Consider the following 25,983-nt stretch of genomic DNA (forward strand, 5'->3'; position numbering starts at 1 on the left):
AAGTACTTTTGAAATGCAGTCAGTTTTAACAGAGGAAAACAAGATCCTCGGAATGGCAGTGCAAGAAATGAACAGATTATTTGTTTTAGACACTAGCTGAGGGATAAGTATTGGTCAAGGTGTCAGAACTACTTTGAATAAAGCCACAGAATACTTTGCATCCAGACAACACAAGTTTTGTGGCAGACAGGCGAGGCTAGGGTGGCACGTTTTCTTCCTTGAACAGATGAAGTAATTTGAGTTTTTCTACTGCTCGTCCACAATTGACCAAACTTACTGAATTCAATTTCATATTTGACAGGTTGGAATTTGAACTCATATCTCATTGTTCTTGTGCTCGCTTTAAACTTCCTTAAATTCCAATCCTCAAGTGGAATGGAAATTCTTTCAAATGGTTTTATTCACTTCCACTTTTACAATTAGTTACATATCTAAACCCCAAGGTCTCTTTCTCCACATACTTAAGCAACTTTGAGTTCATACTCTCATTCTTTTTCCATCCAAAATGCAATAGTTAACATTCACTGCCTTTGCCACCTTGCCTGTGTTCATCTCAAATCTCACCACTCGCCATATTTTTGGCAATATATGATGTAACTCTGCTACTGTTGTAGTCACTTTAAATTGATTGTTGAACACAGTGATTGTCTACTGTCGTTGTGTCTTTGTATAAGGTGAGAAAAAACTCCAAGCCTGCAGAACAACCTGGGTAATAGCTATCAGCAATGTGCTTCTGGATACTGAGTTGCTAATACATGCATGAGTAATAATTCATATTAATTGCTGGGTTATATGAAGACGACAATAAGTCTTGTTTCTGGATGTTCAGCTCTCCTTTCTCCTGATGTTGCCATGTGGCTCAAGACAGCTCCCCCAACTCTTGTTCCTCCTGCCCAATGCCCTTGAACTCATCTTGATTTTTATTTAATTACGTAAAATACATTTTTATCTTCTCTTTTCAGCAGCTGAAGTCAAACAGCAATCAAGTATATTAAACAATCTATATTAGGCAGACTTTTGAATTCCTGTACTGCGGCACAAATGAAAGCATGGTAAGCACTCAATGCATTATTCTTTATCAAGGAATTCATTAAGAATATCAGTTGGTTAAAGTAATGTGGAGAATTGCTGAAGGATTCTGGAGTGTTTTTGTTCTGAGAGATAGAAATCCATGAGGCATCATAAATGAATGAAACTTGCTCTCTCTGTTCCTGTATGTGTTGAATTTTACTTTTCAATGAATTGATTGTATGTCTCGGGCTTCAGACTACCAGTCAGTCAGTCGGAAAGCATCCCATGATCTTCCATGTTTATCTACTGATGATTCACTGAGGGCAAGTTACATCTCAGATTGTACTCGGACACAGAAAATCAGCTCTTGCCTGTGGAATGTATTCTTTGCAAATGTGTAACTTGAAGTTTAATTTATATTTATATGCTAAGGAAGGGGAAAACACAGATTCAATTGCATTTAGGTTTTTTTTTGTGAGCCTGGTGTCAGGAAATCTGGCGAACCTCCGAGCAAAAAGGTCAAGTTTTCTGGATTTGTCTATGTTAATAAGGTTTTACATCTCTTGAGTTGAAAAGAGGGGTGACAAAGGCATGAGTAGTTTAGCAATTTTTGGAAAAGAATACAAAGTAGAAAAAAAAACTCTGCTGTTGCCTAGCGACAGGGGTCCAATGACAAAGGAAGACAGAAAAGAGATTCAGAACGTGCACGTCAGAGTGTAGGCAGAAATTTGAAGCTCTTTGATAAGGGATATTGTAAGGCTGCTGAGCCATGGGTTTAGGGAACTCATGTTGCCCTGCAGCTAAAGTAATAGTGATTTTACAGTGCAGTTTTGAGTGTTTCAGGGAGAAATGCCAGCTGGGGGAAAAAAATCCAACGAATGATCAGAAATCCACCAAAAGAAAATCATTTGGTGATAATGTAGTCATAGAGGTTTATAGCATGGAAACAGGTCCTTCGGCCCAACTTGTCTATGCCACCTTTTTTTTTTTTAAAACCTCGAAGCTAATCCCAATTGCCTGCATTTGGCCCATATCCCTCTATACCCATCTTACCCATGTAACTGTCTAAATTCTTTTGAAAAGACAAAATTGTACCTGCCTCTACTACTACTTCTGGCAGCTTGTTCCAGACACTCACCACCCTCTGAAACAATTGCTCCTCTGGACCTTTTTGTATCTCTCCCCTTAAACCTACGCCCTCTAGTTTTAGACTCCCCTACCTTTGAGAAAAGATATTGACTATCTAGCTGATCTATGCTCCTCATTATTTTATCGACCTCTATAAGATCACCCCTCAGCCTCCTACGCTCCAGAGGAAAAAGTCCCAGTCTATTCAGCCTCTCCTTATACCTCAATCCATCAAGTCCCGGTAGCATCCTAGTAAATCTTTTCTGCACTCTTTCTAGTTTAATAATATCCTTTCTATAATAGGGTGACCAGAACTGTACACATTATTCCAAGTGTGGCCTTACCAATGTCTTGTACAACTTCAACAAGATGTCCCAACTCCTGTATTCAATCTTTTGACCAATGAAATCAGGCATGCTGAATGCCTTCTTCACCACTCTGTCCACCTGTGACTCCACTTTCAAGGAGCTATGAACATGTATCCCCAGATCTCTTTGTTCTGTAACTCTCCCCAATGTCCTACCATTAACTGAGTAAGTCCTGCCCTATTTCAATCTACCAAAATGCATCACCTTGCATTTATCTAAATTAAAGTGTTTTTTTTTAAACTAGTGTTTTGTGTCTGTAAGGGTATTGCTGGGAAAAAAGGAATGGTGTGAATTTGAATCATTTTCTTGCATTTGTCTTGAGATCTTTCCAACCTTTTTGTCTCGTGTAATATCATTTTTTATTTCCTTGTTTAATAATTGTTTTTTTTTTATGTTAAAAATTCATCAGTCAACTCCTGTGAATTTAAGTAGCTTTCTTCCACGGTTTTTAAACAAAAACAAAGTTCGGATCTACCAACGTTAACATTTCAAGTCTGTAAGATTCTTCTTCAGAGTCTTATGGACAGATGCTGCTAAATCTGCTGAGTTTTTCCAGCATTTTCAGTTTGTATTTCAGATTTCCAGCATCAATGATACTTGGCTTTTATTTTAGAATACATCAAGCCATGTTTCACTTTGGGATCTGACGTGTCCAGTACTATCAGTTGGGATGGTAACAGTGGAAGCAAAGGTCTCCTGGGAACATCTGAATCAATAAGTCACTCCACCTAGCAATTAATCAATGCAGCAAAGGCACTGTTTCAGTTTATAACCAATCCTTGAAATCCAGGTCACTCGGAAATCTGTGATAGTTTGTCTGATTTCTTAGTGGGGAAATTAACAGTTTTGTGCAAGCTGAATATTGATTTTTTCTTCTTCAAATTGATGAATTTTTATTTTAAACACTACTCCAAATTAAGAAGGGTCACAGACACCCATCACAAATGTAGTTTTGGGGCACGCAAGGGAACTTCTGAAGCAACCTTTTCATTGTGCAGTACGCATGAAGGAGTTGAGCTTCTACTTCTACTTACTGCATTAAAGCCATGCCAGTGAATCATTGAATCCCTACAGTACAGGAGACGGCCATTGAGCCCATCAAGTCTGTACCAACCACAATCCTACCCAAGCCCTATTGCCGCAACCCTCATTTACTCTGTTAATCCCGGTGACGTGGAGATGCCAGCGTTGGACTGGGGTAAACACAGTAAGAAGTTTAACAACACCAGGTTGAAGTCCAACAGGGGATGGCATTTGCTACCAAATAAACCTGCTGGACTTGAACCTGGTGTTGTTAATCCCGTTGACACCAGGGTCAATTTATCATGGCCAATCAACCTAACCAGCACATCTTTGGGCTGTGGGAGGAAACCGGATCACCCAGGGGAAACCCATGGAGACATGGGGAGAACATGCAGACTCCACGCAGATAGTGACCCGAAGCTGGAATTGAGCCTGGGTCCCTGGTGCTGTGAGGCAGCAGCGCTAACCACTGCGCCAGCGTGCCGCCCAAATGTTGAGGCATTTCAAAGTTACAAATATATTGAAGGGAGCCTTTGTCTTTTAAGTAAATGGCTGAATATTAACATTAAAATAACTTGCAAATGTTTGAACTCTTGGCTCTCAGCTCAAAGATAACTTATGTAATATATTTATGTATGGAGTTGCCCGAGTAGGGAAATGCACAGGAAAATTAAAAACACCCAATTTTGTGTGAAAACCTTCTTTCACAGCACTTTTCTCAGCTTCCATCCTCTCCCACATTGCACTGGGTGGTCAATGGTTTTATATTATTTTCTTTATTCTTTCACGGGATGTGGGCATGGCATTTGTTGCCCTTGCAGTTAACAGTCAACAGAAGTCACATGAAGGTCAGACTGGGCAAGGATCCTGAATGGACATTAATGAACCACCTAGGTTTTTACAACAATCAATAATCATTTTATGGTCATCATTAGATTTTCAATTCCAGCTTTTTTTCTTGAATGCAATGGTGGGATTCGAAGCTGGGTTTCCCTGGTCTCTGGATTACTGATCCATTACACCACAACATCCATTATTTAATCAACAAACACATTATTCAATAGACAACAGTAAAAACATGAGGTGTTTGATTATTAAGCTATGTGAATATTTAACTGAAGGTCCTGGAGTAGGACAGGAGAGGCAGTGGCAGTAGTATTGGACTGGTAATCCAGAGACCCGAGGAAGAGATCTGGAGACCTGGGTTCAAATCCCACCATGGCAGATGGAGAAGTTTGAATGCAGTAAAAATCTGGAATTAAAAGTCTAATGACGACCATGAAGCCATTGTCGATTGTCGTACAAACCAATCTGGTCCTTTCAGGAAGGAAATCTGCTGTCCTTACTTGGTCTGACCTACATGTGCCAGATCATCAGCAATGTGGTTGAGTCTGAACTGTTCAATTCCCGGAAAATGAAATTTAATAAAAATGTAGTGATTCCAAAAAAGAGATTAGAAGAATGAGGGGGAAAAAAATGTTTCTTACAATTTGCAACGTAAGTTCCCAGAATATGCTTTGAAACTTACCGTTAATTCCACATATTGTCCCTTTCCAATAGTCAGGGAAGGTGAAAGAGACCAGCAAATTAAAGCGCAAAGCAACACTGGAATTACAACAAACTGAATGAAGTAGCCATCATTCTACTGGAATGCAGCAGTTTAATTAGGAGAAGTACAATGTGTTTAATTTACCTGAAGCACACTCTGGATCCTAGCCCACACTTCTGCCATGTCGTACAGTTTGATTTCGCTCACATTCAAACCAGAAGGCGACAAAACAATTTGGTGAAGATAGCCAAGAACAATTTTATGGGCAGCAGCGACAGCGTAGAATTTTTCAAACAGCAACTCCAGAAGTTCCAGTAATAACCTAGAAACAAAATCAAAACAATTCAGACTGCCAAACATTAAGATAACTGTTAACCAAACGTACGATTGGTTCATTTCCTTTTCTATGCTTCTCAACTGTACTAATGCTACTATGAGGATCACTAATATTGTTTTAAAATCTGGACAATACAGAATTCCGTTCATTTTGAAAATTGCAAGAGAATTTTTTTCTAATGGTTATGAGAAAGCAAAAGATAACTTCTGCCAAACTTTCATCTTCAATTTCAATAAATGGGTTAAAACTGACTGTTCAAATTCCATGCTCAGTAGCATTTTAAAAAGTTCATTCCTTCATGAGATTTCAATGTTACTGGCTAGATTAGCATTATTGGCCATCTCTAATCGCACTTGAGAAGGTGGGTGAGAGCCACCGCAGTCCATATTTTATTTATTAGTGTCACAAGTAGACTTACATTAACACTGCAATGAAATTACTGTGAAAATCCCCTTGTTGCCACACTCCGGCATCTGTTTGGGTACACGGAGGGAGAATTTAGCATGGCCAATGCACCTAACCAGCACGTCTTTCAGACTGTGGGAGGAAACTGGAACACCCGGAGGAAACCCACGCAGATACAGGGAGAACGTGTAGAATCTGCACAATGACCCAAGATGGGAATTGAACCCGGGTCCCTGCCGCTGTGAGGCAGCAATGCTAACCACTGTGCTACCTACTGTGTAGGTGCATCCACTGTGCTGTTAGGGAGTTCCAGGATTTTTATCCAGCAACAGCAAAGAATATCCATTACCACCACTGTGCTTCAATGACGGAGGGAGTGTATGTTAATGGTGGTTGGGATGTCAGTCAAGCAGGTTGCTTTGTTTTGGATGATGACAAGCTTCTTGAATGTTGTTGGAGCTGCACTCATCCAGGCAAGTGGAGAATGTTCCATCACACTCCTAACCTATGCCTGGTAGATAATGGACAAGCTTTGCGGAGTCAGGAATTGACTTACTCGCTGCAGAATTCCTAGCCTTTGACCTGCTCTTGTATCAACAGTATTTCTAAGACTAGTCCAGTTCAGAAATTCCAGTTCAGTTTAAACCTCCTTCTACTGCTACATGTGAATCAGCCCAACTGTGTTAATGGGGTAAAATTATTACCTTGCATGAGCATACAAGTCACAATTGCAAGTAAAAGTTAGATTAATTATGTTTTCTGCTCCAGTGAGTAATGCAGCCTTCACAAAAGCACGGTAGCACAGTGGTTAGCACTGCTGCTTCACAGCTCCAGGGTCCCGGGTTCGATTCCCGGCTCGGGTCACTGTCTGTGTGGAGTTTGCACATTCTCCTCGTGTTTGCGTGGGTTTCCTCCGGGTGCTCCGGTTTCCTCCCACAGTCCAAAGATGTGCGGGTTAGGTTGATTGGCCAGGTTAAAATTGCCCCTGAGATGCATAAATTAGAGGGATTAGCGGGTAAATATGTGGGGGGTAGGGCCTGGGTGGGATTGTGGTCGGTGCAGACTCGATGGGCCGAATGGCCTCCTTCTGCACTGTAGGGTTTCTATGATTTCTATGAAACATTTGCCAACCATAATGCAGCACACTAATGACAACTGAAGTTACCACAGAAACAAGTAGCTTAAACCAGCTTCGAGTGCTGGTACTTAAAACAAGCTCCACTCTTCACATTGCAAACTTTCTAACAAATATTTTATCATTTGCTGTGATAATCTTCACACCAGTGACTGTAAATTCCTCATCGCATTATTAGTATAAATGCCATGACATCAAAAGAGCAATGGAAGTGCTGTTCTCACAAAGGGCTATTGAATCTGAGGAAGTATAGGACTGGTACTAAAGTGGTCCTTTTGAAAAAAAGAGGGAGTTTCAGTTTATACATTAGAATCCATTTCCTTGTTCAAGCTATAATATTCTGGAGTGGTGCGGTGGCACAGTGGTTAGTGCTGCTGCCTCACAGCACCAGGGTCCTGGCTTGGGGCGCTGTCTGTGCCCTCCGGGTGCTCCAGTTTCCTCCCACAGTCCGATAGATGTGCTGGTTAGATGCGTTGGCCATGCTAAATTCTCCCTCAGTGCACCCAAACAGGCAGCAGCGTATGGTGACTAGGGGATTTTCACAGTAACTTCATTGCGATGTTAATGTAAGCCTGCTTGTGGCACTAATAAATAAACTTTAAACTTTAATATTCTTTCCCAGCAATTACATTACATTGTCACATTACACAGTTTTACCATTTTGTGCTGCAGAATGCTTGCTTCCAATCACCTATAGATGTTGTTTTATGATGCATATACACAACATACACTCACATAGATGCATAAGCACACAGATTCACATACTTTTAGTGCATGAATTAAACAGGTGCATTTTTCCCAAGTCCTGAAGCAGCCAGGATGCCTTTAGGTATAAAATGTCAGTTCCATTTGTAAAGCTCATTAGGTTTCCACACTCAACTGGCTAAAAGACGACGACAATGAAGTTCTTCATTCTCTCTTTACTACCACTATTTTATGAAGACTGGGAAGAATTAGTTTCTGTCCACTTACATCTTTGTAAATTGTAATCTTATTGATTCTTGGAAAACAAATCTATCAAGACAATTTGCACAGAAATGGTCATTCCTTGCAGCAATGTAGTCCTCAATTTATCACCATTTCAGAGCAATTAAGTTAGCTTTCCAAAAAAAAATGATGGAAACCAAATTGTACACACTTAACTCTGAAGAAGCTAGTTGGATTCCACATCGCAAATGCACAAAATATTTCAACAGCTACAAACAAATCAAAGCACTTGATTATATTGCATGCTGGACACTTTCCATAAACAAAGTACACATATCATGACAACTTACTCTAAGTGCAGCTAACAGTAGAGGGATGATGAACAATAAAGGCCTCATGAGGTTCACCTGATAACTTTTAAGCAACAGTGAATGAAGCAAGAACAATGCCACAATTTGACTACAATTGCTCCCTCATACTTCACCATGTATTTGGCTTTGGAGGTTATTATTAAACTGAATGCATGCAGTCAATGTGGAAATACTGCAAATGAATGGAATCAATCACTTGACGCACCTACTAAGCCTCCAATTGCAAGTTGAAACCAGAAATGTTGTTTTAAAACTTCTCCATTTTCCCTTGCAATTTTCACCATTCAATCCTCCTCTCCCAAATGCTTGAGCTAATGTGCTAACTTGAGCGAATGTGCAATTCGACTGGTGCTGACAAACGCCTAATACCTCACACTCAACCATCCTTTTTCCATCCATCAGTCTGGGCAATGAGTCTGGCCAAGCTCATCCTTCCTGAATATCCACACGTTCAGTTTTCCAGCAGGAATCACTCAACAGCTTTTACAAACAGGGACTGCAGCCTTCCCCCCCCCCCCTCTTTCCTTGTACACTGGAAGATAAGAACACTAGAAATAAGAGCAGGAGTAGACCATACAGCCCATTGTGCCAACTCCACCATTCAATGCGATGTTGGTTGATCTTGGGCTTTAACTCCATTTTTCTGTCCACTCCCCATATCCCTTGATTCCCCGAGATAACAAAAGTCTGTCTATCCCAGACTTAAATGTATTTAAAAAGTTAGCATCCACATTCTTCTGAGTAAAGAATTCCAAAGATTCAAAACCCTTTGAGTTTTACTGCATCACAGTCCTAAATGATTGGCCACTTATCTTGAGACTGTGTCCCCATGTTTTAGATTCCCTCAACAGCAGAACCAAATCTCTCAGGGTCTGTCCTATCAAGCCCTTCAGAATTTTATATGTTTCAATGAGATTGCCTCGAATTCTCCGCAACTCCAGAGAATAGAAGCCCAATTTACTCAGCCTCGCATCAAAGGACAACACCCTCATCCCAGGTTATCCATTTAGTTAACCTTCATTGCACCGCCTCCAATGCAAGTATATTGCTTCTTCAATGTGGAGACCAAAACTGCACACTACTCCAGCTGCAATCTCGCCTCAACCCTGTACAACTCTAGCAAGACTTCTTTATTCTTGTACTCCAATCCCCTTGCAATAAAGGCCAACATGCCATTTGTCCTCCTAACTGCTTGCTGAACCTGCATGCTAATGTTCTGCATTATTTGAACAAGCACATCTCAGTTTCTTTAAACATCAACACGAGCAAGTTTCTCACCTTTTAAAAAAATTTCTGCTTTTTTCTTCTCATGGCCAAAGCAAATAATTTCACACTTGCCTATAGTATACTCCATCTACCTGCCTCCTTGTTGCCCATTCACGTAACCTGGCTTTATCTTTATCTTATGCACTTTGGAAGGAGGAATGGACTATTTTCTAAATGGGGAAATGCTTAGGAAATCAGAAACACAAAGGGACTTGGAAGTCATTGTTCAACTTTCTCTTCAGGTTAACATGCAGGTTCAGTCGGCAGTTAGGAAGGAAAATGCAATGTTAGCATTCATGTCGAGAGGGCTAGAATACAAGAGCAGGGATGTACTTCTGAGGCTGTCCAAGGCTCTGGTCAGACCCCATTTGAAGTATTGAGAGCAGTTTTTGGGCCCCATACCCAAGGAAGGATGTGCTGGCCTTGGAAAAGGTCCAGAGGAGGTTCACAAGAATGATCCCTGGAACGAAGAGCTTGTCATATGAGGAACGGTTGAGAACTCTGGGTCTGTACTTGTTGGAGTTTAGAAGGATGAGGGGGGATCTTGTTGAAACTTACAGGATACTGCGAGGCCTGGATAGAGTGGACGTGGAGAGAATGTTTCCACTAGTAGGAAAAATTAGAACCAGAGGGCACAACCTCAGACTAAAGGGGTGATCCTTTAAAGCAGGGATGAGGAAGAATTTCTTCAGCCAGAAAGTGATGAATCTCAGGAACTTTTTGCCACAGAAGGCTGTGGAAGCCAGGTAATTGAGTGTCTTTAAGACAGAGATAGATAGGTTCTTGATTAATAAGGGGATCAGGGGTTATGGGGAAAAGGCAGGAGAATGGGAATGAGAAAAATGTCAGCCATGATTGAATGATGGAGCAGATTCGATGGGCCACATGGCCTAATTCTGCTTCTATGTCTATGGTCTTATCTCTTTGCAGCCTCTCTGTCCTCCTTGCAGCTTACCTTTCAGTATCAGCGTACAAGTCACTGGACCAAATTTTCAATCTTGCATGGAATTTTGGAGTCCTGTCTTCAAAATATCTTCATTGAATTCAACCAAAAAAAGGGCAATAAAGAAAAAAAGGCATGGAAAGCTCCAGGATTTAGTGCTTTAGTTGAGGAATCAACTCAAATACTGCAATGGATTTCAAGGGAAGAGAGATAAAGAGTTCACCTCAGTTATCTATTTAAAATGCAGGCGTAATGGTTTTGTTTTCTACATTAAAATGCACTATCCCCTGAACCACATGCAATCTGCTTCTCCTATGTTGGAGTTGCCGATGAGGGCCAGATTTAGTACAACTGGAAGAAGTTTCCCAGCACAAACACCATTTCCTTATGCTTGGAACATGTAGGAAGTCATCCTTCAAAAGCCACAGCAACAAGCAATATTTTGATTAATCACAGCATATGCAAATTTAGGCTAAAAAAAAATAAGGCACAGTATTAAAAACATGTCCCTTGGTCAAAAGACATAATAAACACGACTAAGAGTTTCCACAAAAGTTATTTAAAAAAAGGAAGGGCTAAAAATAACAAAATTTGGAGAAAAGATTTCTAAAATGGAGTTGAAGCATTACTGCAACTCAGATTAATTTATTTCAATTTTAATGATGACATACCATTTTCAAATGTTAATTGCCAAAATTTTATGTGATCTTTGCCCCTTTACCACTGCAGCACCATTACCTCGGTTGATTTTCTTGTGAGAGGACTTCACCTCGTTGATAAGCATGGTCTGCAACCTGTGTTGTGGACCTTTTCACAATCTGTTCCAGTTCTTGATTGAAACGTTCTTTGGTGGCTTTGATTGTCTCAGGAATCTTTTTCAACTTTGCCAGGGCTTTTATGAGAATTCCCATAAAAAATATGCTGTTCTCCTCGGGATCACACTCTGGATCCTCTTTTATATCTTGTAAGTTTATCTCCTTCACTGTCAAAATAAAACAAGCTCAGTAAGTAGAATGTTTATTACCTTCTTCAGGGCAAAGAATGTTTGCCTGGATTTTTCAGTTCGTGCCAAAGGAATGGTGCTCATTGCTATCACATGACAGCTGCCCATAGGCTATTCATGGGCTTGTAAGTAGCAATTTGTGGCAGAAATCAATTTCAGCACACCACCCTACCAAAATGGCACCTGCCATGACTTCAGCAATGCAGTGTGGCTCTTCAACCAGTGATTGAGGGATCCTCACGAAGTCAAAACAGGCCCCAAACCATGAAGTATCAATTAAATTAAATTCATGATAAAATCACGTACAGCAAACTAAACAAAGATGAAAATAAAGTTTGCATTGAGAATCAGGGATTAAAAAAAATTAAACTGAAAAATCTCCCACAATAGTTACATTTTTAGGGCTAGAAAGATTGCTTCGCAGCAATTTATGACTATCACTCCTGGAAAAGTTCCTAGCACTTTTAGTGGGTAACTACCAGCAAAGGACAACAACTTCATGCTCTAACAGCAAGTACTGCTAAAGCACAGCCCCTGGAGGAGCAGAATAACTCGACAGCAATTTCTGGACTTCAACTTTCAAATGAGCGAGTGCTGCCTCATTCACTCCACAATAATCGTGAGCACTGTTTGCTTCACTGTTACTCTCAACACAAAATCCAGGCCAATGTTTCTGCACAAAATCAAAGGTGATAGAGTTTTGTGGGTGCTACAACATGCTAGTCAACCCTCACCGTACTTGTAATGAACCATGCGATGCACATAGCAAAACAGAAACTTGGAAGAATTCTTTGAATGAGTGAACTTGTACCGCATATGCCAGAGGATTCAGAGAATGGGAATAAACAAATAATGACAGAGCAAACATGGAAAAACAAAAGGCCACTTGGCTCACCAAGTATGATACTGTGCCTTTAAGAAATATATTTATACCATGTTCCTTCTAAGGATACATTGAGAATTCAGATGTGTTTTGCAAGGTGCTGATCTGTCGAGAAAAACATTTAAATTAGTGGCTGGGATAACAAATAAGTACTCATTTTAGATATGGAGTGTTTGTTTAAGCAAACACTTTCATGCATTTGTGTTTACTTTGGTTCCCACCGGGGTTTCAGAGTAGAGCTTTGATTAGCTCGGTTGACAGAGACCGAGTCATCTGATAATGGGAGAAACTAAACTTGCAGGATAGAAAGGGTTTCAGTGTCATTTTAAAAATACAAGCAGTTGCTGCCTTTATCTTTGTGTCTCTCTCCAGTGATGTTCTGAAAGCTCTAGGATGGTTAGTCTAAAGTCATAAGCAAGTATACCTGTGTTTTGCTAACAAATTACAAAAAGGAGTTAAGTCTAAGAGTGGAATATTGCTTGAATTTGAACTCAGTGACAGGTTAGCAGTTAAGAATTGCATCTTGTCATGTTTATATATTGTTCAGTTGTTAGAAGTTAAGCTGATTCATTTGTTATAGTTAAACTGTGTTAGTCAAGATTTTGATCAGAGTTTCTTAGTTTGCCAGTGGAATTGTGCCTGGAGTGAAACATCATACTCTCACACTCATGCCAAAATAGAAAATTGTTGGGGTCTAATCTGGCTTCTTAATATACCTTGGGGTTTCTGATCTGGTCCCCTAACACCAAGACCTATCCATCCACAGGGGATGTAACATTTACTATATATTTTATCCCTTTCATTTCACCTCCCAAAGAAAAGTTCTCTATACTCACCCATCTCTGCAGCAATGAAAGCATTAACACCTACACTAATGATCCCATTTAAAGTGAAAGAGAGTCTTTTTCATTTTTATCTGAATTGCTCAGTTGCAGTGCATCTTCAGGGCAAATATTCTATTGTGCACTGCACCTTATAATGCCCACATAATGTATTAACTAAATGGGAGCTAAGAGTGAAAGGAGTTCGGAAACTAAGTAAAATTGCAAAAACAACTATTGGGAATACGAAACAACAAAAAGTTGAAAAGCTAACTACAGTTCTCACCACTTAAAACGCCTACCTTTAAAATAGGCAGTCAGTTCTATTGGCCAAAGAGCAAATTCATTAACCATTTGCATTATCAATTTCAGAGCTGTCAGCTGCTGCATCTTTGGTGCTCTGTTTATTTCGGGCAGGAACAGCTGGAGGGCAGTGTTTTATTGGAAAATAAACCAATGATTGATGTCAGTACTGCAGCTTATGAGTACTCCAAACCTCCTGTGACAAATGGCTTTTTCACCAACCTGTTCACAAGTTTTATTAAAGACTTCCTTGAAACAGATGGTTCAGCTTTGCTTACAGGTAAATCTATGACTTGCTGCACGATTGGAAAACTTGTTTATGATTGCTGCAGAATACATATGAAAATCAAGAACTTTGGCTTCCAATCCTGGCAATGTTGCTGTCAGCTAATATCAGACATGGCCATCACGGTGCTTTTGTTTCTTTTCCCACTGAAAGCCTGAAGTTTACAATGGCTACAGAGACCACACTTCATAAAAACACTTTGAGAGATAGCCTTAAGGTAAATATGAATGCATGTTTTTCTTTTGTGAATGTTTTAGTCCTTGTTTAGTTACTGCTGATAAACTGAGGATCCCAGGATTGCTGGAAAAATATAAATATTTTACATTAACAAAGTCAGCTATTTAAAAATGGTTATGTGGCACATGCACACAAAATTGTTGTACCATCGCATATAGCTGACGGAAAGTGTTCACAAAGATGGGATTGCTAGAAGCAGCAGGATCTAATGTATAGAGTAATTGAAGGAAGACAATACAATGCACATTGGTGAAGTATATTTCTTTTGACAGGATAAAGAGATACACAAGACAGAATACTGCATCCATTCCAAGAACCCTGAAAGCATTCCAGCAGCTTTACACATAACCATTGACAAAGATCATATTCTCATCAGCAGATTACCCTGATTTGATGCCTGCGCAAAACCCCTGTCTTACATGAAAATTATTGCCTTAGCCGCAACTAGCTACAACTTATGCGCATAGAATTCTAAGATTAACCATGCATCAGAATCATGTTCATAAAGTGAATCCATGCTCTGGTTTCCACATGGTATAATAATCAACCATTTATGAAGGAAGCATCACAGATATCTTTGAGCAATATTCAAGCTGTGAAGAGCCTGTGTCAGTTCTCCGCCTGACTACTAGGACACCCCCAGATTAAAGCATTCACTGGAAATCTGAGCAATACAAACTGAAGCACTGCCAGGAAAAGTTCCTCAGAAACAAGTATTAGCATTTCTAATAGTGCTTCAACGCAGGATACCCTCAACATTTTTGGAGTGTGCAATGGCCCCTTTAACTTTTTGTCCAACTGCGCGTGCATTCTATTTTTTTAATTCATTCATGGGATGTGGACATTGCTGGCAAAGTCAGGATTTGTTGTCCATCCCTAGTTGCCCTTGAACTGAGTGGCTAACAAGGCCATTTCAAAGAGCATTTAAGAGTCAACCACATTATTGTGGATCTGGAGTCACATGTAGGCCAGACCAGGTAAAGACGGCAGACTTCCTTCCCCAAAAGATATTAATTTATTTATTTGTCACATGTAGGCTTACATTCACACTGCAAGTTACTGTGAAAATCCCCTAGTGAACCTAGATGAGTTTTTGCGACAATCAACAATGGTTTCTTGGTCATCATTAGACTGCTAATTTCAGGGTTTTTTTCATTCAAATTTCGCCATCTGCCATGGTGAGATTCGAACTTGGGTTCCCACAGCATTACCCTGGGTCACCAGAATACTAGGACAATGACAGTGACAACAGGCCACTACGCCACCACTTAAAGGGGCTGATTTGTCTGGGGAATGTGTGGGGGAACGTCAGGGCTGCTGCACAGCTCACCAGATTATAGGGAACACAGCTTTGATATGATGGAAATATCAGAAATGTTTATTCAATTTCAGTCATGTTTACAAGCACTCAATTTTACAGGCTCATGACAAGCACCAGTTAACTTCTTACAAGTGGATCAAGCTTAAGCGTCAATATTATCACACAACACCCCTGAACACGTGAAATAGCTTCTTGTCAACAGTCAATGTCACCTGATTGGATACTGTTACATTTTTATAAAATCACTAAAACAACATGAACTGTGATTGAAAGATTGAGGAAGCAGGATTTTTGCACTGGGAGGTTTATTTACATCATGCAAAAGCTGTCTTCATGCTCTGGTTTATATTCAATATTTTGAAAGGACATTACATGCTTCAGTAAGCATTCATTATTTGTACTAATGTCAAGAAATTTTCTTAAAAGCTCATTTCAAAACCTTTTAAAGTCCTTCTTTTGCAAGAAACGAGATGCTGTTGGATGTAGGCAGATAGCCAGAGGGCCATCACCTCAGCATTAAATTCATCCAATAAACGGCAGCTTTACTGGTTTTGCATGCATTCAAAACAAGCATAAAACTTTTGTGCGTCTTATATTTAGCAGTGCACCTTCCAAATCATGATCACTTACAAGGACAAGGGCAGCAGATACGTGGGAACACTAGCACCTGCAAGTTCCTGTCCAAACCAACCAGCACCCGGACTTGGAAATATATCACCATTTCTTCATTGTTGTTGGGTGAAAATCTTAGAACTCCCTCCCCAACAGCACCATGGATGTACTTTTACCAGAGGCACTGCAGTGGTTCAATAAGGCAGCTCATCACCACCTTCTCAAGGGCAATAAATGCTGGTACAGTCAGTGATGCCCAAAACGTTCACAATAGGAGTTGTTCAAGAATATCCTGCCTCGGGTGACTGTGTGGAGTTTGCACATTCTCCCCGTGTCTGCTTGGCTTTCCTCCAGATGCTCCAGTTTAATCCCACAGTCCAAAGATATGCAGGTTAGGTGAATTGGCCATGGTAAATGTGTGGGGTTATGGGGATAGGGCAGGGGGGCGGGCGTGGGTAAGATGCTCTTTCACAGAGTCGGTGCAGGCTCGATGGGCCAAATAGCCTCCTTCTGCATTATAGGGATTCTATGGTCTTCAACTCACCACAGAAATGCTTCCAATGCTGGGGTCATGTTCCATGCTTGAGTGCAATTGCAAAACCGAACACAATCTGTGCTTGAAATCATGTACTTTTCCAAAGTGAAATTTGGGTTCAAGTTTCTGCCTAAGCTAATTTGCATAATTGCATACTGGAATTACATAGAAACATAGAAAACTACAGCACAAAACAGGCCCCTCGGCCCCACAACTTGTGCTGAACATATCCCTACCTTTTAGGCCTACCTATAACCCTCCATCCTATTAAGTCCCATGTACTCATCCAGGAGTCTCTTAAAAGACCCTATTGAGTTTGCCTCCACCACCACTGATGGCAGCCGATTCCATTCACCCACCACCCTGTGTGTGAAAAACTTCCCCCTAACGTTTCCCCTGTACCTACACCCTAGCACCTTAAACCTGTGTCCTCTCGTAGCAGCCATTTCCACCCTGGGAAAAAGCCTCACCCGATCTATGCCTCTCAACATCTTATATACCTCTATTAGGTCACCTCTCATCCTTCGTCTCTCCAAGGAGAAAAGACCGAGCTCCCTCAGCCTATCCTCATAAGGCATGCCACTCAAACCAGGCAACATCCTTGTAAATCGCCTCTGCACCCTTTCAATCTTTTCCACATCCTTCCTGTAATGAGGTGACCAGAACTGAGCACAGTACTCCAAGTGGGGTCTGACGAGGGTCTTATATAGCTGCATCATTATCCCCGAACTTCTAAACTCAATCCCTCGATTGATAAAGGCCAGCACACCATACGCCTTCTTAACCACCTCCTCCACCTGCGGGGCCGATTTTAGAGTCCTATGGACCCGGACCCCAAGGTCCTTCTGATCCTCAGAGTCTTTCCCTTTATATTGTACTCCATCACATTTGACCTGCCAAAATGGACCACTACGCATTTATCTGGGTTGAAGTCCATCTGCCACTTCTCCGCCCAGTCTTGCGTCCTATGTCCCTCTGTAACTTCTGACATCCCTCCAGACTATCCACAACCCCACCAACCTTCGTGTCGTCGGCAAACTTACCAACCCACCCCTCCGCTTCCTCATCCAGGTCATTTATGAAAATGACAAACAGCAAGGGTCCCAGAACAGATCCCTGGGGCACACCACTGGTGACCGACCTCCATTTAGAAAAAGACCCATCCATACACACTCTCTGCCTCCTTTGGGCAAGCCAGTTCTGGATCCACAGGGCAGCAGCCCCATGGATCCCATGCCCTCTCACTTTTTCGAGAAGCCTTGCATGGGCGGCCTTATAGAACGCCTTGCTAAAATCCATATAAACCACATCTACCGTTTTCCCTTCATCAATGTGTTTAGTCACATTTTCGAAGAACTCCACCAGGCTCGTAAGGCACGATCTGCCTTTGACAAAGCCATGCTGAGTATTCTTGAGCATACTAAACCTCTCTAAATGCTCATAAATCTTGTCCCTCAGGATCTTCTCCATCAGCTTACCAACCACTGAGGTTAGACTCACCAGTTGGTAATTTCCTGGGCTATCCCTATTCCCCTTCTTGAAAATAGGAACCACATCCGCAATCCTCCAGCACCTCTCCCGTCTCCATTGACGACGCAAAGATCATCGCCAGAGGCTCTGCAATCTCTTCCCTCGTCTCCCACAGTAACCTGGGGTACATCCCATCCGGACCCAGCGACTTATCTATCTTGATGCCATTCAAAGATTCCAGCACAACCTCTTAAAGTCCACATACTCAATCTTTTCAGTCCACCGCAAGCCCACAGGACATCCACCCAGGTCGTCCTTCTCTGTGAAAACGGAGACAAAATACTCATTGAGCACCTCTGCCATTTCTACTGGTTCCGTACTGATTTTCCCGCGTTCACCTTTTATAGGCCCTATTCCTTCACGTCTCATCCTTTTACTCTTCACATATTTATAGAACGCCTTAGGGTTTTCCTTAATTCTACTTACCTAGGCCTTCTCGTGACCCCTTCTGGCTCTCCTAATTTCCTTCTTTAGTCCCTTCCTACAAGCCGTATACTCTTCTAAATCCCTATCTTCGCCAAGCTCTCTGAACCTTTTGTGCGCTTTCCTTTTCTTCTCAACTAGGTTCCGCACAGCTAGTGCAGGACCGCACAAATTCTCTCGACCTTGCCTGTGGCAAGGATTCACTGGTTCCGCTGCTATGATTGAGGTTTTGTCTAAGCGCCAAATTCTCCGTTCTCACCGTCAGTGGTGGTGTGACGTACGAGTTAAGAAACACCAAGTGGCAAAAAAAATCTGTGGGGGTGGTATACAGACCACCACACAGTCGTCGTAATGTTGGAAATAACAATAAACAGAGATTCATATGATAAAGGAACATCTGTGATCATGGGTGACTTTAATCTGCATATAGATTGGGCGAGTTAAATTAGCCACAGTACAATAGAGGAATACCTGGTGCCCACGGATAGTTTTCTGGGCCAATACATTGAGGAACCAACAAGGGTAGAGACCATTTTGGACTGGATATTATGCAATGAGAAAGGATTAGCTGGCTGTGAGAGTACCCTTGGGGATGAGTGACCATAACATATGATAGAATTCTTTATCAAGGCAGATAGTGAGGCAGTTGATTCCGAGACCAGGGTCCTGAATCTCAATAACAGTAACTTGATGGTATAAAGCAAGAATTGGCTATGATGGATTGGGAAACATTACTGAAAGTAAATACTGTGGACAGGCATTCAAGGAACAAATTGGTGAACTCCAAAAGCTGTTTATCCCTATTTGGCACAAGAGTGAAAAGTGAACTGTGGCCAAACCACAGGAAATCAGAGATAGTAGTATATTCAAAGGAGAAGCATTCAAATTGGCAAGAAATAGACTAGAGGACTGAGAGCAATTCAAAATTCAAAGTTGGACCAAGGGATTGATTCAGAAGGGGAAAATAGATTAAAGTAAGCTCGCGGAAAGATAAAAACTGACTATAAAAATTTATATTGGTTGGTCAGAGACCAAAAAAGAGAAAAGAATTTGCAAAAGCGAGCGCAGACCACTCAGTCAGAAACTGGGGAATTTGTAAAGGGGAATAAAGAAATGGCAGTGGAACTAAAATCATACTTTGCTTCTGTCTTCACAAAGGAAGATATGAATAATGTACCAAAGTTCCAAGAGACACAAATTTTCGTGAAGATTTGAAAGAAATGAGTATTGGAGAAATGAGTATTGGAGAAATGGTTTTGGAGAAATTGATGGGATTGAAGGAGGATAAATCTCCAGTGCCTGACAATCTTCATCCCAGAGTATGGAAGAGGTCCCAGAAATAATAGACATTTCCCAAAATTCTTTGGACTTTGGAATGTTTCTTGCAGTTGGAGGGTAGCTAATGTAAGCCCGCTATTCAAAAAGGGAGGTAGAGAGAAAACAGGGAACTGTAGACCAGTGAGCCTGACGTCGGTAAGGATTTCATTGCACAGCGTTTGGAAAGCAGTGGTATAATTAGACAAAGTTTGCACAAATTTAAGAAAGGGAAATCACGCATGGCAAATGTACTGGAATTCTTTGAAGATGTAACTAGAAGAGTTGACCAAGGAGAAGCAGTGGGTGGTTTATTCATACTTTGAGGTGGCTTTCAAAAAGATCTCACATAGCAGATTACTATTTAAAGTTAAAATTCATGGGATTGCAGGCAGTGTCTTGAGATGGACAGAAAGCTGGTTAGCAGACAGGAAGCAAAGGGTTATAATTAATGGGTCTTTTTAAAAGATTGGCAGTCAGTGACTGGTGGGGTACCACAGGGATCTGTGCTAGCACCCCAACTGTTCACACTATATATTAATTACATTGATTTAGAAGAGGAAACTGAATGTACTATCTCTAAATTTGCAGATGATACAAAGTTGGGTGGGAGGATAAGCTGTGGGGAGGAATGCAGAGATGCTTCAATGTGATTTGGACAGACTGCGAGTGGGCATATGCAGTATAATGTGGATAAATGAGGGATCATCCACCTCGGTAGCAAAAATAGGAAGACAGATTACTATTCGAATGGGTGCAAATTGAGAAGGCGGATAGTCAGCAAGACTTTGGTGTCCTCGTGCATCAGCAGCTGAAAGTAAGTGCACAGGTACAACAGGCAGTAAAGGCGGCAAATAGTATTTTGGCCTTCCTAACAAGAGGATTTGAGTATAGGAATAGGTATATTTTACTGCAGTCGTATAGGACATTGATGAGGCCATACCTGGAGTATCGTGTGTAGTTTTGGTGTCCTTATCTGAGGAAGGATGTTCTTGCTGTGAAAGGAGTGCAGTGAAGGTTTACAGACTGATTCCTGGGATGGTAGGACTGTTATATGGAGAGAGACTAAGTTGGTTAGAATTATATTCATTGGAGTTTAGAAAAGAGAGAGGAGATCCCATAGAAACATAAAATTTTAAACAGGATTAGACAGGGTAGATACAGAAAGAATGACCACGATCGTCGGGGAGTCCAGAATTAGGAGTCATAGTTTGAGGATAAGGGGTAAACCTTATAGGATTGACGTGAGGAGAAATTTCTTCATCAGAGTGGTAAATCTGTGGAATTCACGACCACAGAAAGTGGTTAAGGACAAATGTTGTGTGATTTCAAGAAGTAATTAGGTATACTCTTGGATCTAAAGGGATCAAGGGATGGTGGGGAGGGGAGGGGATGGTGGAACGCAGGATCAGGGTATTGAATTTGAAGATCAGTCATGATCATAATGAATGGGGAAAGCAGGCTCAAAGGGCCAAATGGCCTACTCCTGCTTCTATTTTCTACATATGTTTCTATGTATGTATGACATTGGAGAATCCTGGCCATAAAATCTTCCACGCACCAGCACAACCAACTTTAATATCAATGAAAATGACATTTAAAAAAGAACATGCTGAAACATGTACTAGTTCCATGGGTGTACACAAGTCAGTTTCTTGACATTTTTAAAATATGTAATAACTTCTAATGTGTGTCTTATGGCATCCCTGCACCTCAATTCAATTTTCCTCCTCAGCTAGCGGCAATTGATGGAGATTCGCCATGCACAGTATTTCCATCTGAAGGCATGACTACTTTTGTGGGCAGGGCAATGATGTTTAAACCAATATTAAATCCAGGGGAAAAAAAAAATCAATTTACATTTCACACAGCTTGCATTTAAAATTGGAAAATCTTTCACACTGGTTTGGTTGATTTCAGCTATTGCAAACGCCAGGCTGTTTGATTTCCAGTCAAAAATCATTAGATGAGCAACAGAATCATATGAAGGTTGAATAAATTGCGGCACAGTGGTTAGCACTACTGTCTCAAAGCACCAGGGACCCGGGTTCGATTCCTGGCTTGGATCGCTCTCTGTGCGGAGTCTGCACGTTCTCCCCCTGTCTGCGTGGGACTCCTCCGTGTGCTCCAGTGTCCTCCCACAGTCCAAAAGACGTGCTGGTTAGGTGCACTGGCCATGTTAAAATTCTCCCTCAGTGCACCTGAATGGGAATCAGTGTGGCAATTAGGGGATTTTCACAGTAACTTCATTGTGGTGTTAATGTAAGCCTACTTGTGACACTAATAAATAAACTTAATCTGAACTGCACACATGCGAGAGATTCATTCCTGCATCGTGAACTGTACAGTGGTTTAACATGCTAATAATGTTGAAGTTCCGATATATAACTTCATATATGGCCGTGGTTCAATATTTTCTGCTGCAGATTAGAAACTTTGCCACAGCAACATGTCTTTCTTTGGTACACAAGGCTTCTATAGAAATTGTAAATTGCAACACTAAAGCATAACTTCAGCTTGAAAAATAAAGCAGGGCTGGCACTGATAAGGGGCAGAATAATCCAATGTCAACTTCTTGGGGGATAGATATTGCAGACAAACACGATCCTATCAAGTTTCAAGTTACTTGATCATGAACATGCAACATGGTCAAAATACTTTCCGAGTATATCCTATGTTCAAAGATTGAGAAGAAATTTACAGACTTTCCTCAATTCCTGGGGGCAGGTAGCAAACATTCCCTCCCCACCAAATCTGTAAATTAAGGATCATAATCAATTTCAGAGCAACACCTCAGAATGTGATAGAAAATGGATCTGAAAATTCATCATTAATGATCCGGACATCTGTTCAATTTCAACATGGAAAAAAAATGGTATCTACTCAATATCAACAATTAACCAAAGCATTTGTGCAAGTCACAAGAACGAGGAAACAATGGTGCAGGTTACACTTTCACTGAACAAATCTTTGTAATTTGAATGATATTGGAGGGAAACTAACTTCTGACCAGCTGCTGGTTCTTTGAATGACGCTTGCTCCCACAGATTGCAGAACAATCAATTCATTAATAATAGCATGACTTTCGCACCTCGAAAGCTATAAAGGTAGACCTTGCTCAAATTGCACACATATATTCATTACTTAAATGGACAACGATGAGCATGTTGTTAATCTGTAAGGAAAAAATGCACAGACAAGCCCAGAGTACTGGAATCCCGAGACCATTTGCAGTAAAATCTGGGTGTTTAAAAGAAGTGACCTTTACACCCAGCAGTTTGATTTACTCACCAAAGCCAAACACAAAAGATTCATGACACAAGTTCCAAGTGTTGCTTTGTCACCTCAATTTACTATTTGCAAAATATACATTTTCTCCCAAATCTTGAACACTATATCTCCATTCAGTGAGATTTAAGGCAAGTAGGTTTTCTCTACAATCTACTATAGCCCCAATCTGGCATATATGTTCTTCAGGACTTTGTCAGCCATTCATTAGTGGTGCTACTGAGGCTCACTTGATGATGGGCATTGAAATCTCCCACCCAGAGAACATTGTTTGTTGTTGTTACCCTCCATGTGTCTTCTAAGTGATGTTCAACACAGAGGAGCACTGATTCATCTGCTGCAAGAGTAAGGAACATGGCAGTCAGCCGGAGGTATCCTCACCAAATTGAGGTTTGACCTGATGCCATGAAACATCAGAGCTACTCCCTTCGGACTGTACAGCACTGTGTTTCCACCTCTGGTCTGTCTGACCTGCCAGTACAGTAAGAAGTCTCACAACACCAGGTTAAAGTCCAACAGGTTTATTTGGTAGCAAATACCATAAGCTTTCAGAGCGCTGCCCCTTCGTCAGATGGAGTGAAAATCTGTTCTCCAACAGTGCACAGAGACACAAGATCAAGTTACAGAATACTAATTAGGATGCAAATCTCTACAGCCAGCCAGGTCTTAAAGGTACAGATAATGTGGGTGGAGGGAACCTTAAACACAGGTTAAAGAGATGTGTATTGTCTCCAGACAGAACAGCTCGTAAGATTCTGCAAGATCAGGAGGCAAGCTGTGGGGGTTACTGATAATGTGACATAAATCCAACATCCAACATGGATTTATGTCACATTATCAGTAACCCCCACAGCTTGCCTCCTGATCTTGCAGAATCTTTCTAGCTGTTCTGTCTGGACACAATACACATCTCTTTAACCTGTGTTTAATGTTCCCTCCACCCACATTATCTGTACCTTTAAGACCTGGCTGGCTGTAGAGATTTGCATTCTAATTAGTATTCTGTAACTTGATGTTGTGTCTCTGTGCACTGTTGGAGAACAGATTTTCACTCCATCTGATGAAGGGGCAGCGCTCCGAAAGCTTATGGTATTTGCTACCAAATAAACCTGTTGGACTTTAACCTGGTGTTGTGAGACTTCTTACTGTGCTTACCCCAGTCCAACGCCGGCATCTCCACATCATGACCTGCCAGTGGCAGAGAACATATTCAGGGATGGTGATGGAGGATTCTGGGACATTGGTAGCGAGTATGACAAAACATCACTTGGAACAGGCAAAGTGCATCATTCAAAACATGAGGATAATTAAAATATGTATTCAGTAGACTGTTTTTAAAATATCCAGTGCAAAAATATACTCAATGCAAGACAATGAAATGTAATCAACATTATTCACCATTTGCTTTGGGGGAAGCATTTGCAGAAAACTCTTAGACCGTTCAAACTGGCAGTATTTTTCCATCCCATTGCAGTGAACGGAGATTTGGCTGGGTGCCAAATTCAGAATGATGTTGGTGTGAAATTTCTGAGAGCAACAGGAAAAATGACTCCAAAACTGACATTCATAACTTTTAAAAATATTTGGTCACAGGATGTAACTTAACAAGGCCAACTTTTATTAATTATTCCGAATTGCCCTCAAGAAGGTAGTGGTGAGCTGCCTCCCTGAACTGCTGCAATATATACACCACGGTGCTATTGGGGACAGAATTCCAGGATTTTGACTGAGATACACACTGGGAGTGCAATTCAATTTGGATGGGTGAGGAGTTGTAAAATGGGTGGCAGTGGATTGATGAACCATTATTCACCCCAATCAGTTTTTCTTTCCCATCAACTCAGTGGAAGGGACAATGGGGGTGGGTGGTCTTTGCCGAGCAGCCAATCTGCTAACACCCATTTTCTGGCCCAAAGGTGGATTCGCTCAAAGTAAACCAACTATTTTTCTCTGTTGGTCTGATGTGAAGGAGCTTAACCACTGAGCACCGTATGTGTTAAGTTTGATGTGAGAAGTTCTGGCTCCTCGGGCTTCATACCATTTAAAGACTATCAGTATATTTAAGTTTGAGGCACTGGAAATGATAAAAGGCACAGACTGCCCAATCAAACCTGCAGAGCCCTCCTCACTGGCATTTGAACTGTGTGTCAAAACTGGGCGAGTTATCCCATAATCTGGCACAGTCATACTCACTACCAATGTCCCAGAATTCTCCATCACCATCCCTGAATATGTCCTCTGCCACTGGCAGGTCAGACAGACCACAGGTGGAAACACAGCTGTACAGTCCAAAGCGAGTAGCCCTGATGTTTCATGGCATCAGGTCAAACATTGGCAAGAGTACCCAAGGCTGACTGCCATGTTCCTTACTCTTGCAGCAGATGAATCAGTGCTCCTCGGTGTTGAATACCACTTGGAAGACACATAGGAGGATAACAAGAGCAAACAATGTTTTCTGGGTGGGAAATTTCAATGCCCATCATTAAGTGAGCCTCAGTAGCACCATTAATGAATGGCTGACAGAGTCCTGAAGAACATATGTGCTAGATTGGGGCTATGGTAGGTAGTGGAGAAAACCTATTCGCTTTAAACCTCATCAAATCACCTTTCAATGGCAGAATTGGTAGGAGTAATCACAGTTCTTGTGGAGACTCAGTCCAACTGCACACAAAACAGACTCTCCATCTTGTGTGGCATGACCATTTTGCCAAATGGGATAGGTTCAGAACAAATCAGCTCAAAACTGGGCTTACATGGGAATGTAGACCATCAGCAGCAGCCAAATTACATTCGATGACAATCTGTAAACTCTTCACCTGGCATATTCCCCATTTTACCATTACTATTAAGCCAGGGGATCAAATCTTGTTCCAAGAATGCAGGAATGCATGTCAGGAGGAGCAGCAGATATGCATAAAAATGAGGTGCCATCCTGGTGAAGCTACAATGTAGGTCTTAATGTTT

At 41.3% G+C, this 25,983-nt stretch overlaps 1 protein-coding gene across 3 annotated transcripts in view; it reads right to left on the reverse strand.

Annotated features, from left to right (window-relative positions):
• exoc4 (exocyst complex component 4) overlaps window positions 1–25,983 on the reverse strand; it is a 516,360-nt gene that overhangs the window by 419,725 nt on the left and 70,652 nt on the right. For all 3 annotated transcript variants that reach the window (XM_078235822.1, XM_078235823.1, XM_078235825.1), the window contains exons 5-6: window positions 11,202–11,445; window positions 5,224–5,401 (exon numbers count right to left, since the gene is read on the reverse strand). In XM_078235822.1, the coding sequence (XP_078091948.1) occupies window positions 5,224–5,401; window positions 11,202–11,445 (422 nt within the window). The remainder of the gene's footprint in view (window positions 1–5,223; window positions 5,402–11,201; window positions 11,446–25,983) is intronic.

This window comes from Mustelus asterias, chromosome 19 (assembly GCF_964213995.1).
Source record: "Mustelus asterias chromosome 19, sMusAst1.hap1.1, whole genome shotgun sequence".
NCBI lineage: Eukaryota > Metazoa > Chordata > Chondrichthyes > Carcharhiniformes > Triakidae > Mustelus > Mustelus asterias.